This window comes from Protopterus annectens, chromosome 3.part0 (genome assembly GCF_019279795.1).
Source record: "Protopterus annectens isolate FY-2018-M chromosome 3.part0, PAN1.0, whole genome shotgun sequence".
Lineage (NCBI taxonomy): Eukaryota > Metazoa > Chordata > Ceratodontiformes > Protopteridae > Protopterus > Protopterus annectens.
The window spans coordinates 384,209,279-384,227,468 of NC_056731.1; the positions used below are offsets into that span (position 1 = coordinate 384,209,279).

General features: G+C 40.5%; 1 protein-coding gene across 1 annotated transcript in view; it reads right to left on the reverse strand.

Annotated features, from left to right (window-relative positions):
* POU6F2 (POU class 6 homeobox 2) overlaps positions 1 to 18,190 on the reverse strand; it is a 1,132,881-nt gene that overhangs the window by 466,972 nt on the left and 647,719 nt on the right. Inside the window, exon 4 of the mRNA XM_044065593.1 lies at positions 17,011 to 17,345. Coding sequence (XP_043921528.1) covers positions 17,011 to 17,345 — 335 coding nt within the window. The remainder of the gene's footprint in view (positions 1 to 17,010; positions 17,346 to 18,190) is intronic.

Here is an 18,190-nt window from a genome sequence, read left to right on the forward strand (position 1 = left end):
TTCCAGCAGGATGCACCGTGGTTACATTTTTGAAGCTCAGAATATATAACACAGTTTTCTTACATTTAGATTTCTTACATTTATAAAAACATGCCTTTGGATCACATTAATATTTACAATGACATAGAATTATCTACAAAATTTTATCTAGCTAGGCTGGCGACATTCACATATGGTATATAAGAAAGCATTTATTTATTTCTGTAGTGTAGTTGACACATTTGTGAACAAGTACTGAGATACCAAGTTTGAAGTGCATGGGTGAATGTAACAGATAGCTGCAGTGTAAATATGTGTTCTTTCCTTAAAACATGCCTTATCTTTGTGCTTTTACATGTGCTTGCATGGGATGATGACTAAATATGAAGTATACAGAAGTAATAAACACTATTGTGCACTTTCCTTACTGCAGTGCCGAGCAGCAGGTTTGTGAGATCAATGGCAAAGTGATTGGGCATGCGAGATACATATTTCTATTGCTTTCCCTGTTTGCACGTAGTTAAGCAGTGAGCAAATACAAGCCTCATTGCTGAAATTATGAGCTCTAAATATTGAGTGTATGAAGCACACCAGCTGCTTAACTGGCTCAGTGGCAGCAGGTGTAAATGCATTAACACCTTTCTTTGGAGACCAGAAGATATAGAGTTTGAATCCAAGTGTATGAAATAGTTTTAAATAAGTATTTTCAATACAATGAAATAATTCTATGCTCTACATTCACTGTGTGTTACCTTAGCACAGTGTTTAAGCAGCACTGTGTGGAGGTAAACGCACCATTAAAGGGCCATATAATCATGCATTGGCATTGGTGCAATATCCCAAACTCCACACAAAGCAGACAAATAGTGAAAGACTCAAGGCTTTTTTTTTACTTATGTGTATTATGTGCGAGTCTATTTTTGATCAGATTAAAGTTGTTAAAATGGAGTAGATAGGAAAGTGGTGAAGTAGGGGCAAGCTGGGGGATGAACAATGGAAAGCAATATAGGAATATGCAGGAGGGAGGTAAGAAAGAACCATAGCTATCCAGTTCTTCAACAGTGTAAAATGAATATGTATAGAATATTGGCTGAATTTGGACTGTCACCTCAACAAATAGGGGTGATAATAATGCAATCATGTTGTAAAGCCAACTGCACTGAAACAAGTGTGTCAAGAAGACATATCTGTAATGTGGACAGCTATGTATGAGAGGATTTTTTTTTTGTGGGACAGGTGCCCATTTTTTTTAATTTTACTTCAGTAAGAGAGGAGTGTTGGGTAAGGGATATATGTATTTCTGGGTCAGGTAAGTAGGGTAGGTGAGGAAGCAGATGCAAACAAACAGTAAAAACAAGACAAGACACAGGGAGAATGAGGGATACAACCATTTGAGGGAACCATGATTGGGGTTAGGGAGGGTAACACAGATGCCCATGACATCAAACATGGGGATAGTGAGAATCTAGTCCTCACCAGCTGGATTGTCATCACCATCCCCTTTCTCCACTGGTTGTTGGAGTGCCTGATGTCTTCTCCTTCAGGCCATAAGGGAGAGCAGCCTCTCTATCCAGCATAGGGATTCACCGATGGTGCTGTGCACAACCCTACACACCAACCCTGACAACTTCTGGTGGGTGATAAAATCCAAACTTCTGCCTGTACTCCCAGAGGGTACCACAGCATTAGCTGCCAGGGTAGTGCTACCTGTGGGTGTAGGTAGCGCAGAGGCATCATAGGCAGTACTGCCAAGCTGGATCCCAGATGTGCTGGGCTTCATTGCCAGAGCTGGTGGAGTGGGGGCAGGCTGAGCTATGGGGGTTGGCCTACCTCCCTGTGCTGTAAAGTATTTTGTCATTTGTCAGAGATGGATAAGCAGAAATGTTTTGTTGACACATAGAAAGAAATAAAAAAAGAGACAAGGGTTGAGGTGAGAGAAAAAAAAGAGATACAATTAGTACAATGTATTATCATAATGATAAAGTATTTCATCTTAACTTTTACATTTAAGTCCACTTCCTAACAACTACAAACTATAATTAAGGGTTGCTCAAAGTAATCCTTCCAATGTGCATATATTGCACATATGCTTGCTCCAATTATGCATTTATGCCACTTGTGTAGAAATCAATTTATGTAATATTTTTTAAAGGATTAAACTATTTTATATTTGTTACTTTGGGTATTTGAACCCACAACATCTGAATACAGTCTTTGACTTGACTCCTACAGTTTGCTTGTGCTATAGAGCGAAGCATGCATACCTTCTTTCACATTTAGGGTATGCATGCTTACTTTGCTACAACTGTATAGAAAAGAAATAAATTTAAAAGCTAAAATAATACTTCAGTTGTGTTGCATAAATACCCCTTGCTTCCCTCACCTTTTAACCAGATTGTTTAATGAAATCTTGGAAAGAGAGAGGATGCCTGAGGACTGGAGAAAAAGTGTTTTGGTACAGATTTTTAAGAATAAGGGTGATGTGCAACCTGTAGTAACTACAGAGGGATAAAAGTGATCAGTCACAGCATGACGTTATAGGAAAGAGTAGGGGAGGCTAGGCTAAAAAGAGAGGTGATGATTACTGATCAGCAGTATGGCTACATGCCAGGAAAGAGCACTATGGATGCAATGTTTGCTCTAAGAGTGTTGATGGAAAAGTATAGAGAAGGTCAGGAGTTGCATTGTCTCTTTGTGCACTTAGAGACAGCATATGACAGGGTGCCTAGAGAGGAGTTGTGGTATTGCATGAGGAAGTCAGGAGTAGCAGAGAAGTGTGTAAGAGTGGTACAGGATATGTACTAGAATAGTGTGATATTGGGGAGGTCTGCTGTGGGACTGACAGGTGCATTTAAGATGGAGGTGGGATTACATCAAGGATCAGCTCTGAGCACTTTCTTATTTGCAATGGTGAAGGACAGGTTGACAGATGAGATCAGACAGGAGTCCCCATGGACTATGATGTTGCAAATGACACTGTGATCTGTAGTGAGACTAGGGATCAGGTTGAGGAGACCCTGGAGAGGTGGAGATATGCTTTAGAGAGGAGAGGAATGAAGGTCAGCAGGACTAAGACAGAATATATGTGTGTGAATGAAAGGGAGGATAGAGGAATGATGAGGATGCAGGGAGTAGAGTTGGCGAAGGTGGATGAGTTTAAATATTTGGGATCAACAGTTCAGAGTAATGGTGAGTATGAAAGAGAGTTGAAGAAGAGAGTACAGGCAGGGTGGAGTGGGTGGAGATGAGTGTCAGGAGTGATTTGTGACAGGTGGGTACCAGTAAGAGTGAATGGGAAGGTCTACAATAGGGTAGTAATACCAGCTATACTATATGGGTTGGAGATGGGGGGACTGACAAAAAGGCAGGAGGCAGAGCTGGATGTGGCAGAGTAAAAGATGTTAAGATTTGCATTGGGTGTGACGAGGATAGACAGGATTAGGAATCAGTATATCAGAGGGTCAGCTCAGACTGGACAGTTTGGAGACAAAGCCAGAGAGGCAAGATTGCATTGGTTTGGACATGTGCTGAGGAGAGATGCTGGGTATATTGGGAAAATTATGCTAAGGATGGAGCTGCCAGGAAAGAGGAAAAGAGGAAGGCCAAAGATAAGGTTTATGGATGAGGTGAAAGAGGACATGCTGGTGGTTGGTGTGACAGAACAAGATGCAGAGGACAGGAAGAAATGGAAATAGGTGATCCACTGTGGTGACTCCTAATGGGAACAGCCAAAAGAAGAAGAAGAAAAGAAGATTATGCATAGCAGTCTTGCCTATATGCAGCTTTCTACCTACTATAAATTCTCTTCATCAGTATACATATACAACTGTGAGATGTTACCAGTCCTGAAATCATTCAGACAGTGGCTGAGTGCAGCCCTTGTACACCTTTTCATGTCATTAAAGTGAAGCCTACACTGTTCTCCAATGTGTGGAATGTCAGTTGCACTGGAGGCAGCCTTGGCAAGACTATTCCAAACCTCAGAATTGTACTGGGAGCCTGGATAGTCTCCCTGCAAAGCCTTTGATTGTGGTGCTTTACAAACAGTCTTGTGAAGATTCTGGACTCCTCAACACCCCAGCTCTGTGCCCTAAATTTGGCACATTCCCTTCTACCACCAGACATGTCCAACCAGGCAGAATAGCAATAGCAAAGAATAATTCCCGGCGATCCATGTTATCACATTTACTGATAGTGCACAAACCTGAACAATGATGCCAACTGTATTTATGCAATGTTAAGCAGACAGCAACAGTGCCCAATAGAGAGGAATGCAGTTTTTGAAAATGGAAGGTAAATGTGACACTTGGCATTAGTTTGAGGGGTTTTTGTTGCTGGAACTGTTAGGTGATTTAACTTTGCAGACATGTACTGGGGTATACATTTCCTGACCTGACACATTTTTGGTTTGACTTTAAACACTGGCAAAATAGATTTTTATAATGTGGGATTCAAACCTATGCAGAAGAGACAAAACATGTTTTTCTACCTCAGTGATTTTCCATCCTTGCCACAGAAGAAGTACTTCACAGACATACTCATGAATTATATATAAATACACATGACAGACTGAGGGGTTAGCCATGTATTTGTCTAACCTGAGAAGGTCCTGGTTTATACATTCATGTGTACATGAGTCTTATTGAAGTCTGAAGGCCATCCAACACCAGATAGCACAATTATAATTATGGAAGCATCGTCAGTACACCTCAGCTATATATATATATATATATATATATATATATATATATATATGCATATATATAAATAATTCATATGTGCTATACATACGTATTGTTATTTATATAAAGTGAACTGGAACAGCAGTAAAAATATTTGTAATTTCATGAATTATTACCAAGGGCAATCTGATGTGCAGCTCTACACTTAACACCTGCTGCCACAAGAATAGTCAAATGGCACTTGTATATTTTCCTATTCAATATTAACTTCTGTGTGTTAACCACCATGCAATGCCACTGAGAGTGCTTATGCAATGCACAACATGTTTGATAGAATGTGTCTGTTTTGACATTGTCTATTGTTTGTTTCCCCTCTGCAGGTGTTTTAGATGTGCAGGTATTGGGGAAGATTATTAACTGCCATACAACACCACTAAGTGGTGTTGTGTGATGGAAAGCAAAAGATGCAACAATGTATCCTTTTTGAATTCAAGAATGGCTGCATCCTGGCTGCTTCTTGTGTGGGCAATTAGTCCAGGTTTGTGCAATGGTAAGCATCACACAAATGAGACAAGCAAAGCTAAACTTGTTTTATCCTTGTGAGCAGTGTTTATTAGGTTTCATCCTTAAAAGACAAAGGTGGATCTTGAGCCATGGTCTACAGATAGTATATGCTGTGTGGATCAATGTGTTTAGCAGATGTGCTATACACAGGTGATTCACAGGACTAGTTAATGTATTGGTTATAAAAAAGTACATAACATGATATTTATTGTGTTTATCTGTTTCCCAAGTCTGTGCTAAGCTCCGCACCGTGCAGATACTGCCATTAAAAAAAGAAAATCTATAAAATAACACTACAAAATATATGTTAGTACATATGAAAGACTTTTACACAAGTCAGGATTTGAACTCTCACACCAATGAACCTTCAAAACACAGTAAGGGTGTCTTATTTCTCATTGCCACAGAAACAGCTTTGCAGCAGAGAATGAAAATCATTGTGGATATAAGCAAGTCCAAAATCATCCACAGTATTAATGAGACATATGGCATTTGTGCACTTCTGAGTTGTTTGTACATGTATTAATTTCAGATGTAGTGCAATGGGTGATCACACAACCATTTATGACTATTATTTGCAGAAATACAGCTCTGTTTTACCTCTGTATTGTGCTCATTTTTCTCTTATCTGACCAGTAATCTGAGACATGCAAATTGTAAGGCATTTGGTATCATTTTCCTTAAAAGGTGTGAGAATATGAAATGGGAAAATGAACAGTGTTCAACAAATGCAGGGGAGGTTATATGTTACTGAACAGATGCTGTGAAATGTGTGCTGTTTAATTACATTTAAAACCTTGATACAATTATTTCTACACATTGCAAGTCTAACCTGGCTGGTACACCCACTAGAGGTAAGGCAGTCTGAATTGCTCTTTTTTCCTACTCCCTACCAGTAATCATTCACAGTTGCAATCCAAGCAACAGACATTGAGGAAGTCATTGCACTATGCTTGTAACTGCTACGTGGAGCCAAGAATTTGGGATTCAGCAATCCTAATGAGTTCACACCTCATCTGCATCTTCACCATGCTCACAGGCCTAGGTACTATTAAAAAGTAACTGTAGCTAGGGAACATGAAGGTGAGTCCATAGGCCACTGCATCTGCTCTCCTCCAGGCCAATAAAACCATGATCATATGTCCTGCTGCATCCTCCAACAGCATTCACATCATTCACACCTCATTTGCATCATAATCCCAAATTCTTGGCTCTGTGTAGCAGATGTAAACATAGTGCAGGCACTCCCTTTATGTGGATAACACAGAATAAGACTGCTATTACTTTGGATTTATTTGCACAGAAGACTACTGATCTTAATAAGGTATGATTGCATTTCTCAGTTATGAACCTGATGTGCTCACGTCACTAGGGGAAAAATATATATATATATATATATATATATATATATATATATATATATACATTAACAAGTGTTACCTTTAACTGTATGCACTTCTTAGAAGTTTACGGATGGCATAGGCATTTTGATCAGGGCATTTTACTTTCTTAGATGCACAGCATTATTTAACTTTTATCACAATTGTTAATGTTACAACTGTTTCTGTTTGCACTCTTCTATTATTATTTCTGTGAAATGTAAATGTCTTATATTGTCAATGACACAGGGGTATTAGCCTTCTAGGATGACCCATAGACACCTCCAGGTAAGCATTGGCCACAGGTAGAGTTGACTGCCAATTGCATAAAAGTGAATGTTATATGGTAAATGTGTGCGCATGTTTTTGGGACAGTTTGTCTGATAGCACTTTTTAACTATTCACTGATGTTTTATTCCTTTGTTTATACAAAAATGTCATTTACCTGTTGTTTAGGGGTGGGAGAGCCAAGTTCCATCTCTGTGTTGCCACAACCAAAATTTTTTTACAGAGGGTTTCTTTGCTATTGTTACTCCTTGGTTTGGCTGAAAGGTTTGTTTGTAATTTACTGTGATATGTTACAACCACATAACCCTTTTTTTATACTTGAATAACTTGTAATTTTTTTCCTCTGGTGGGTAATATTGAAAAACTAATAATATGTGCTATATCTAAGCAGAACTTTTATTTATGTGATATTTATGTGTAGTATCCTTCTTCTGTGTTTTATATCACCTAGAACTATGGCATCCAAGTGTCCTAATCCCCTCAAACCCCCCAATCAGTGTCCCTTAAAACAATATCATTATCCAAGCATTTTGGCAACATGGTGCCTTTCTGCTTGACAGATGATGTAAGGATATGTCTGGAAGAATGCAAATTTTGAACCTGATTGTGAATGACATGAATGCTGTTAGGGGACACAGCAGGACATATGATCAAGGGCATTATATGGCTACTGATATGTTTTCATTGTCCAGGAGGAGAAATCCTGCAGTGGCCCATGGACAGCTGACTACCAAGGGGAGATGCTTCAGAGCCACCACTGACACCCAATGAAGAGTTCCTGTCCACTGTCAGGTATCCAGAGAGCTCAGTGGAAAGTGTACAACAGCATGTGATTGATGTTGGTGCTGTTGGTTCAGGGAGGACAATTATGTCCCAGGAGGAGCTCCCAGGTAAGCTTACCTATGTCAATTTTTAACAATTTCTTGTATAGTAAAATATTGAAAGTAATACTTAAGTTGATTTAATATACATTTTTTGTGGGGGAACTAGTTATAGATTGATACGGTTAACAACACATTCTGGTTCATTACACATGAGTTGGGGTGGACGTGTCATCCAAGTTTCAGTTAAATGTATTGTTAATGGGCATATGAATCCCAGATTTTTCCCCATGTGTTATTTTTTATTGTGATTATGGTGTCCTTACATTTTGCTTAATGTCTTCCAGGACTATCCTCACTAGCAAGTGTGGCGGCATCTGCACATGGTAATCCAAAATTTTTATTTCAGTACTGATCAGCATTTCTCAGAAATATTAATTTATCTGTATGTGTGAGGTGGGTGTCAAAACTGTGTGTGTATTGCTGTACCATCTGAGATAGTGGCACCAATGTTAGTTTGTTAGCATACACTGAACTGTAGTAGTGTAACTATTAACTTCTTTCCTGTGTCCATTGTTTATTATCACAGGTGATCCTGACAGTGGAGGTGTAGGATTTTTGCCATCTAATGTCAGAGTATCAGCAGACTTTGATGATGATGATGGTAGCCAAACAAAGGCACAGTCAGGGGGGTGAAGAGGCTGAATCTAACACTGAGGTGGACATTCAGCCATCCCCTGTAATTCCATCAGACACAGCCAGTAGGCCTACGCAAACCCATTCCACTGATCCTTCAGATATTGGACAGGTGGAGGGTGAGACACTTGATCAGGGTAGTGTGCTTACTGTGGCTTCATTGCCTCTTTACTTTGGCCATAGCCAAAGTGTGGGTGAGGCGCCACACAGGAGGGTTGTTCTGGTTACTTGGAGAAGGCCTGCTGTCCATCATCCACCTGATCCAGGTGTGTCTTTCCATGCCACTCGATGTATGTTTAGAGCCATCATGTAGGCACAGCCATGTTCCAATAGGCTCTCCAAGGAAATGCTTCTGGTTTTAGATGTGGCACAGGCTGACATGTGCGACTGCCTCCACTGTATTGCCAGTTCAGTGGATCAGATGAATGACATTTCAGAATGGCTGAATGATACACCTGCTTACTTCAGATCTGATAAAAAATATATATATATGTTTTTATCACCAGACTGTTTTTAAAATAGTCCAGATTGGGAAAACTGCAGGCATCAATGAAGATGCACAGAAGTCATTACAGTTTTAACTGCAGGAAATAGGAAGCCTCTGGGACTATTTATTCAGCGGCCTGTCACGTAATATGAGTACATGACACGGCTGCTGATTAGTCATTTTACTATCGCATTCTCTTCCCATGCTTTAACTTGATATGTTTAAATTGCAAGGGAGCGAGTGAGAGGGAGGACTCATAAAAGAAAACAAAAAAGTAACAATTGTTTAATCGATGATAGCAGACTTTAAGGTGAAAGAAGCCAATGTAAGCTATTTGTAAATTACCCTCCCAAAAAATAATAATAATAAAATATCCTGGCAGGGGTCAAACAGATACTAGGCACACAATGTGTTTTAGGGGATACTTGGTCATGAAATGTTTTTTATTAACCTAATCTTTTTGCAGGGTCAATCAAGATAGATTAGGATGGTGTGTTGATCTTTTGTTGTTGAAATGCCAGCCTTGCATGAGTAAAGTGTGTATAAGTGAACTGAAGTAAGATTACCTGCAAGCTCTTAACTTTGTGATGCTAAAGAAATACAGTAATATAACTGTTGTCTTCTCTTTTCATTATTTTAAACCTTGTAGGCTCAAAGCAGGTATTATGGGTAGGCAATTTGGCTGGGTGCTATGCCTAGTATGTGTGAATGAAATGACTGGTCTTACTGTTGTACTACTGACTTACTTTGCAATATTAATGTGCGTATGAGTGAAGATCGACCACAAGCTTTGAACTCTTTATGTGAAAAAATGCATATATTAATAGCAGTGCTTGTTGTCTTTTATCCTTGTTTTATCTATTAACTTTGCAAGATCAAATCAGATACTGTGGGTGGGGTGGGCAATAGAGATTGGGGCTATGTGTGAATGAAGCAACTGCCCCTGCTCTTTACTATTGTTGCAATTCTGGCTTTGCAAGACTGTAATAGTTGTCTGTACTTTCAGATGAATGTAATCTAATTATCAAATGTGTTAGTCATTCTTAATGTATGTTATTTTGCATCAGTACATATATATACTGAATGTCTGCTTAAAACTATTTGTAATATGTTAGACTTTTTCTCCCCAGGCATAGGCTGAAAAGGGTTTTTTGACTTAAGACAGTTGGACAAACCAAGGTAAACCAAAGTAAAATAAATAAAATGAAATTTGTATTTGTGTAAGGTGAGCTGGCACATATAAGTTGTGAGTAATGTTTCTGTCAGCTAAATGAAATTAATGCAAGTATGTTAATTTAATCCTGGCAGGCTCAAAGCAGATTATTTTGTTTGGTTATGAGGAGGGGACCTGTTTGCGAATGGAATTAGTTGACTCACTTTGATCTTTACTGGTGTAATTCTGGTTTTGCAAGATTAATGTGTGTTTTGGTAAATGTAGCTGTCATAGAAGCCTATGTCAGTGTCTTTCAGAACCACTGGCACATTAGGCATCGGAGTGACCTTGAATTGTGAATAATAAATTGAGATAGTACAGTGGGATTTCCTGATCTCCTTATTTGTCACATGACATTGCACAAAATGTAGATGTTTACTACATCATGTGTACTCATAATAGTTTCATGCTGTCAAGACCAAACACTTTTTTACTGTTTGGAGATGTTTAGGTTTTGTGGTGTTATAACATAACCTAAACATCTCATTAGCTCTAAAATGCAATTTAGTCTAGTATATGGTAGACTAGTCAGCATGTGCAATAGTGATTGAGCAGTTATTTTATGTAACATGATAAGCACGGTCAGTGTTGATCTCACTGTAGCATAGCTCTGACTTATGATGTTAACACCACCCCTTTCTAGTTGGCCCCACCTCACTGAGGTGTCTTCTGGAGCCCCCCTTTAATTCGAAGTCACCAGCCACCACTGGTCGTGAGGCTTAAAGCTTATTTTATTTCAGTGGCCATTTGATACTTTATCCAAATGTCTGCCTTTTTCTCTTTCTTACTCACATACACTCACTACCTTTTGTGTCAGCTTAGGCCTCCTGACCCACCTGCACACACAGCATCCTGTGCAAATGATGATAACTGTGCCATATCCTTGTTTTCTATCTTTTGGATTCAGGGATACATAAGTCTTTTGTCCAATGCTCAGGGTACATAGCTTACTTAGGGCTTACTATATTTGTTTTTGTGATTCTTTTTTGCAAATTGTACTGTTTTCTTACAGGTTTTTGTAATGTGTACATCCTTGCCAAACTGTTAGAACAACAAAGCTGGACCAAGCCATAAATAAAAGTGTGTTTAAAGCTCAAAAATGGAAAGAGATTTTTAAACTTTGTGGTTTTACAAATTTAGACAGTTGATGGAATAACAGGTTTTGCATTACTATTTTTATGTTTGTTCTGAGGGATATGAAGTCTGAAACTGAAATGTGTGTCATTATTTTCTAACTTCACTCCTTAATGATTTGTCATTATAAAAATATGAGGCCAAATTGTAGACCTTCATTGAAAATTTGTACATTTTAGATGTAAGGCCTATAAGCTGATAGAGGACACGTATTCACATAAGTCACTGTTGTCACATCTTGATGTAATTGCTGTAAAAATCACCCACCTTATACTTACTTACATTACCAAGGAACAGTATACAAGCATATGCCATTCATTTGTATTCTTAGACATTTATTTTTCTATTCCAGGTTCAGCACTTTCCTTGGAAATCCAGCAGTTGCAAGAGTTGTAGTTCAGGGCTGACTGATGCTAAAAGTACACAGCCATTACATGGGTATGTAAAGGTTATGCGTGTTGCCTGGCATCAATTTTACAGTATGTATGTGAAGGTTTTAGCTGCTTAAGTGGTGTGGTGAGAGTGTGGGCTATCTGTTGCCCCTTGGCCAGTGCAAGCCTATATTGCGCACATCATCTTCTGTCTACATCCACAGCAGCTGCTGGATCCCCCTCTGACTCCTCAACTACACGTGGTTGTGGTGACCTTGCCACTGGTGGTGGGATGTGTGTGCCTTCCCCTTGCAGTTCCTGATGAAGCTGATTTCTCAGAATAATGTTGTAAGGCATGGCACAGATGGTGAATATTTCAGCACATTTACAGGGATTGTACTGTAGGACTCCCCTAGATTCCAGTGAACCACGACTTCAACAGCCCAAACCCACACTCTATGATATTCTTGTTTGAACATGTGCCTTATTATTATAGCGTTCTTCAGGTGGAGTGTGTGCATTTTTGCCATGGTTCCAGTACATAACCTGCATCCTCCAGTAAATGACCCTGTGGAATATCCACCCTAGTAAACATCTCATACAGTTGAGAGTTGTGCCAGATATGTGAGTTGTGGTAACTGCCTAGGTTACCAGCACACACATTCGGATAATTCCCTTAGCGTTACACATGACCGGGCAGTTAATATTTATGCACACCCTTCCCTGTTCACCAGGTGGTGCTTTGACTTCTACATGTGTACAGTCTATGGCACCCAGGACTTAGTTGTACAGGAAAATATATGTACTCACTGACATGTTGCAGCATACAGAGGCCTGGTTCAAGGCTCCAGAGGGCACCCCTGCATTACCAGGCTATAATGCATACCACACCTTTTGGCCACCTAACCTGGAGTGAAACACTAAAGGTGGAGGCATATCCATATTCATTGAGGATATCCACACCTCCAGGCTAGTTGCTCAGCATAATGCATCTGAGATTATCCAAGTGCAACTAACTCTGGGCAAGACCGCAATCCAAATTGTAACTTTCTACAGATCGCCCACCATGCCACAGGACTCCCACTGCTCATTTCTTGATACACTGGAAAATATTAGGGTACAACCCAACACCCTAATAATGGGCGATTTCAAATACCCTACCATTAAATGGGAAAACCACTCATGTACCAACTCTTTTGCTCAACAGTTTTTTGGAATTCATAAATTCCAACGCCTTGGATCAACTTAGCCACACCCACACCAGGGGCAGCAATATCCTAGACCTGGTCATTACCAACATGGGCGACTGGTATTCCACACCAGAGGTCAATTCCTCGTTAGTCAGATCCGACCACAAGCTAATCACCCTAGACATCCACACCCCCCCGACCCCCCATTAGGAAACCACTGTAAAAAATTTCTCCAAAGCTAACTTCATGCTTCTTAAGACAGAAGTGGCAAACTTCATGACACCCATTCAGACGGACAATAGAGATACAAATGCTGAATCCTACACAAATGCACTTTATAAGTATTTACACAAGTGCATGGATCATGCTATCCCTAACAGAACCAAGATGCTATCCTCCAAAAAAAGGAAGCCAATCTGGTGGTCCCCTGCCAAAAACAAACTCAGCAACAGAAGAAAGAAACTGTTGCAAAAAAAGTAAAATCCCTTGACTGAAGGAAATCCCTGGTCAGCCTCAGTAAGAAGCTGAGATCCCTCATAAAATCCTCCAAAGCTAGTTACAAAAAAAAATTGCCACTGATTCTAAAGACAACCACATCCTATAGATATGGCAAGATCTCAATGGCAGCACTCAGATCTGCTCTGAGTTACAGCACAATGGCACTAAATATACAGAACCAACTGATATTGCCAACATCCTGGCAGATAGGTTCAGTGCTAATTTTACCCCCTCTCACCCCCTAAAGGGCCCATCTCTATACTGGAAGAATGCAAAGTTCCTGTAATCACAGCTGTACAGGTAAAAACCACTCTCCAAAGCCAAGAACACAGCATCCATGGGAACTGACAACATCCCAGGCTGCATTTTACATGAACTACAGAATGAACTGGAACCCCACCTAAGCACCATATTCAGTCATAGCCACACCTCAGGCTTTGTGCCCACTGAATGGTGCACAGCAACAGTTATCCCACTCCACAAATGGGAAGCCACCATGGACCCTGGGAACTACTGCCCCATTAGCCTAACAAGTCTGGTCTGCAAGGCCATGGAACGTATCATCATGGAACTTATAAACAAAGACATTGGTAATCTCCAAACTCTGGACCCCACCCAGTTCAGGTTTGTAAAAGGAAGATCATGTCTCCTAAACCTGATAGACTTCTTTGAAGCAGTCGCCAAAGCCGTAGACAAGGGTAAGGTGGTTCACACAGCCTATCTCGCCAAGGCTTTTGACACCATCCCCCACTCTGGAATTACAGATAAACTCACTAAACTAGGTATAAATCCCTATATCACAAGATGGGTTGCCAGCTGGCTCACTGACAGATCCCACACTGTGAAAGTAGCAGACTCCAAATCCGACTTCAGACCAGTGACAAGTGGAGTACCACAGGGTTCAGTCCTGGGTCCTCTCCTGTTTGGTATCTACTTTGCAGAAGTACAGGCTAACACAGAAGGTCTTTGGCTAATGACGTTTGCAGTTGACTGCAAACTAGGAGCATTAATCGACTCTCCTAACGATGTGAACATCCTACAAAAGGGCCTCACTGAGACAGATGCCTGGTGTCAAAGCCATGGCCTCAAGCTCAATGTCAAAAAGTGCATTGTCATCCCCTTTGGTAAAAACTCTGTACCCATGAGCTACCACATAGGTGGTAGTCTACTTAACACCGAAAGTGTGATAAGAGACCTTGGGACACAGGTAGACAGTAGTCTCTCCTTTGATAATCACATTACCACAGTAGTCAGGAAATCCTTCTACGTGGCACAGCTCATCACAAAAGGTTTTTCATCCAGGAAAAAAGTGGTCATTGTTCCCCTCTACTCATCACTCATTAGACCCATTATAGAGTACAATGGCCCTTTTTGTATGTACCTCACAAGACATCTACAACAACTGGAAAGGCCGCAGAAATACCTCACAAAGAGGCTTACCGGCCTCAAACAGATGCCCTATGCAGACCGTCTCAAAAAACTCCACCTTTACTCCATCGCATATCACCTAATCAGAGGCGATCTCTGCCTAACATACAAAGCTATGTCACACCCAGAGCTGTTGGACATGCTCCACTTAAAGAAATCCCAATCCCTCTGAGCTACACACTCTAGGGACCTAAACCAACAGAACATGATGGAGAGATAGCTTTATGTCCCAGAGACTTCCCATACTCTGGAACAAACTACCTATCTATATCAAACAAAGCTCCTCATTAACACTCTTCAAGAAAAATCTTGATGATTGGATAGTAAATAGGAAATTCACACCGGGGATCACCTCTATGGCTTTGCTCGACAGGGGCACAGGAAAATAATTTTTTGGGTGGCGAAAGCCAGGGTACCTTTTTGGCTAGGCTTATATAGACCATAGGGCCAATAGCCTAGTACCAACCTATGAAGCTATGAAATTGATGGAGGATCCTGGATGCTGATGCCTGTGACACCCCCAGCATGTCCTCTGTTGAACTCTGGAAGGTTCCGGTAGCCAAAATTTGAAATGCTACACATACCTTAGTCTCCACTGGTCTTATTTTACCTTGGTTTGCCCTTGTTCTCAGCTGAGAACGACTGAGGTTGCAGAGTTTCTGTAGTGTGTCTCTGTCCATCCTGTTGGTCTCTATAATTTCCACATCATGCAGATTATGAAAAGTTAAATAGGGTCTAAAAACCCTTCTCCTTCTTGGCCATGGTCTATCATCATTAGCAGCAGCAGCATAGACATGGGTGTGCTACACATACACATGAATAACAACAATGGCAGCCCCTAACATTCTTTCTAGCCTAGTTTCCATGGCTATATTCCAATAGGTTTAGGAATTCATGGGGAAAACCAGCACTGAGTCTACACAGTTGCTATATAGCTTGTTGAATAACTCCTCCATCTTGGATTCATTGATTAGCATATAATTCAGTTGCTTATGCTGTAATTAGCATACCACAATGTTTACCATGATTGTGCGGCTCTACACGGTGTTTAGAGCTGCTTACTGAATACAAAATGGTGTGCTATCATGTGCACATCCTGACATGATGCTCACATTGTTTTAATGTCCCATAGACTAAAATCTATAACCACAATGATTAAAAAATAAGTAGAAGTTACATTTAGTTGAAAATTCATTTGCTAGACTCAAATTTGGTCTAAGACTAGATTAAATGATTTACTCCTACTACAAGTTACATGAACAAATGAACAAAAACACACAAGGTGAAAATGCAAACTGCAAGTGATTTTAATGGTAGACAAGCCTCACTGCACCTCTGATATGTGGGTCAGCACTCCTCATGCACCTTCTAAACATATATGCCAACATTATAGTTACACTTACTTGAAGGAGGAAGACTCTCCTAAAACAATAGCATCGGTTTTGGAGCACACATGGAAATCAGACCAGCAGGGATTTAAGTATCCAAATTCCTTGGCATCATGTTTTTTAGCATTACTTACATGAAATCTGTATTAACTCACCAAAACATCACTAACTTTATGATGCACAATGACAGACATTCTGCAAAAGTCAGGTAAGCAAACCACTGCTTTTCAAAAAAATACAACTAAAATACAGCTATTATATTTATGCAAATAATTTTATTGGACCAAATGAATCTTCTACAAAATGATGTCATAACTAAAACAACCACCTCCATGTACATTCTATCAAATTAATCATCTACCAAATTAATGCTACCAGTCTTACTATACTGTATCATGCAGGTGGTATACTATGGCTTGAAATGCATTTACAAATAAATAAATAAAAAAGTAGAAAAATAAAAGAAAGCAAAGGCAAACTTTCATTCACTCATGGTTTATTTATTATCACACCACCATTTTGGGTTTCAGAGAGTGTTTCCACTGAACTCTTGTTATTTACCCTGATTTTAATAAAGCATTTCAGATATTATTTGATAGAGAGTCACATATGGATGACCTCTGTTCAATGACAATATATATGCTATATACAGGAACTTGCCTTCTATATTTCCTTTCCAAGACAGCATTAGAACACATTACAGAGATCAGACTGTTTGATATAACTCATTTGATGGGCAGATCTCTTACAGAAATCTCAGGTTGTGGCACTCATATTTTTTATATACCAAATCTCTTGTCTCTGCATGCGCCGCTACATCTTTATTTTATGGCGAGTGCAGTGAGGCAAACAGTACAGCAAACAGTGTACAAGAAGGATGTGCTCTGCTTACCTGGAGTGGGTTTGGTGGAGTGAGTGGTGACGGAAGGCGTTGCCTTGGCGACAAGCTTGGTTTTTGTGGGGAAGCTGTAGGCTGCGAAGTCTGTGCTTGCTGAGGCATGGTTTGAACTGGTACCTGGTTCTGTTGTTTTTGCTGCTGCTGCTGCTGCTGGTGGTGGTGGGGCTGGCTCTGCTGATGCGATTGCTGTTGCTGATGGTGGTGAGGCTGGCTCTGCTGTTGCTGCTGCTGCTGCTGCTGTTGCTGCTGTTGCTGCTGCTGCAGTTGCTGCTGTTGGAGTTGCTGAAGATGCTGTAGTTGCTGGAGCTGCGTATTCAAGGATGAGGTAGCTTGTCAAAGAAACAAAACACATAATGGGTGGTAAGCAGTGGGTCTTTGAATATAAAATAGTGCTTCAGTGCAACATTGTCTAAAGACTGCTAGCATACTTTGCCAAGCAACATTTGCACTATTCATTACACTGACACCCCAATTTCAAAATGAAAATGTATACAACATATTAGAATTAATTTATCTGGATAAGTATTTAATATTGGCCACAAATCTGTAAGACTCCATAACTATGACAGGCCATTGTGCCTTCCCTTACAGGCAAGCTACAGTTTTTTTTTTTTTTTTGCTTTCACTGAACGTCTCCTGATGCCTCCTCTACCAGCACCCAATTGGTCCATTCTTTACATGGGGGTGGAAGCTAGGCATACCAGGGCTAGGTGTCTGCCCTCTAACCCTGCCTAGGGTGAACTTATAAGCCCATATGTTCCCCAGTGGTAAGAATTCAGTAGTAGAGATAAGCTTGCTTACTTGCCTTTCCTGTGTGGTGGCTAACCCAGCCCTGATGGAGCACGTGTCCCACCCAGAGGCTTCCTGTGGTCCACGTGTAGCATGCCTTTGCACCGAATCCCTGGTTTTGTGTTTACACACCACAGCACTGCATGGTCTCAGGCTCAGGGTCCGTGGATGTAACACCCAGTGTTCTCACTATATGTCACCGTAGTAGCTGGAGTAACCTTCTCCCCCCTTGGATGGGTGAGTCAGCAGTAGCCACTCACTCCCATCTTTTGCTGCGAACTCTGTGAGATGAATGAGTGACTACTTGAACTCGGGCCACATGGGCTGTAACCAGTACTGGGCTACAGAATGTCCTATTAAGTGCAGGCATTTATGGATGTTGTAT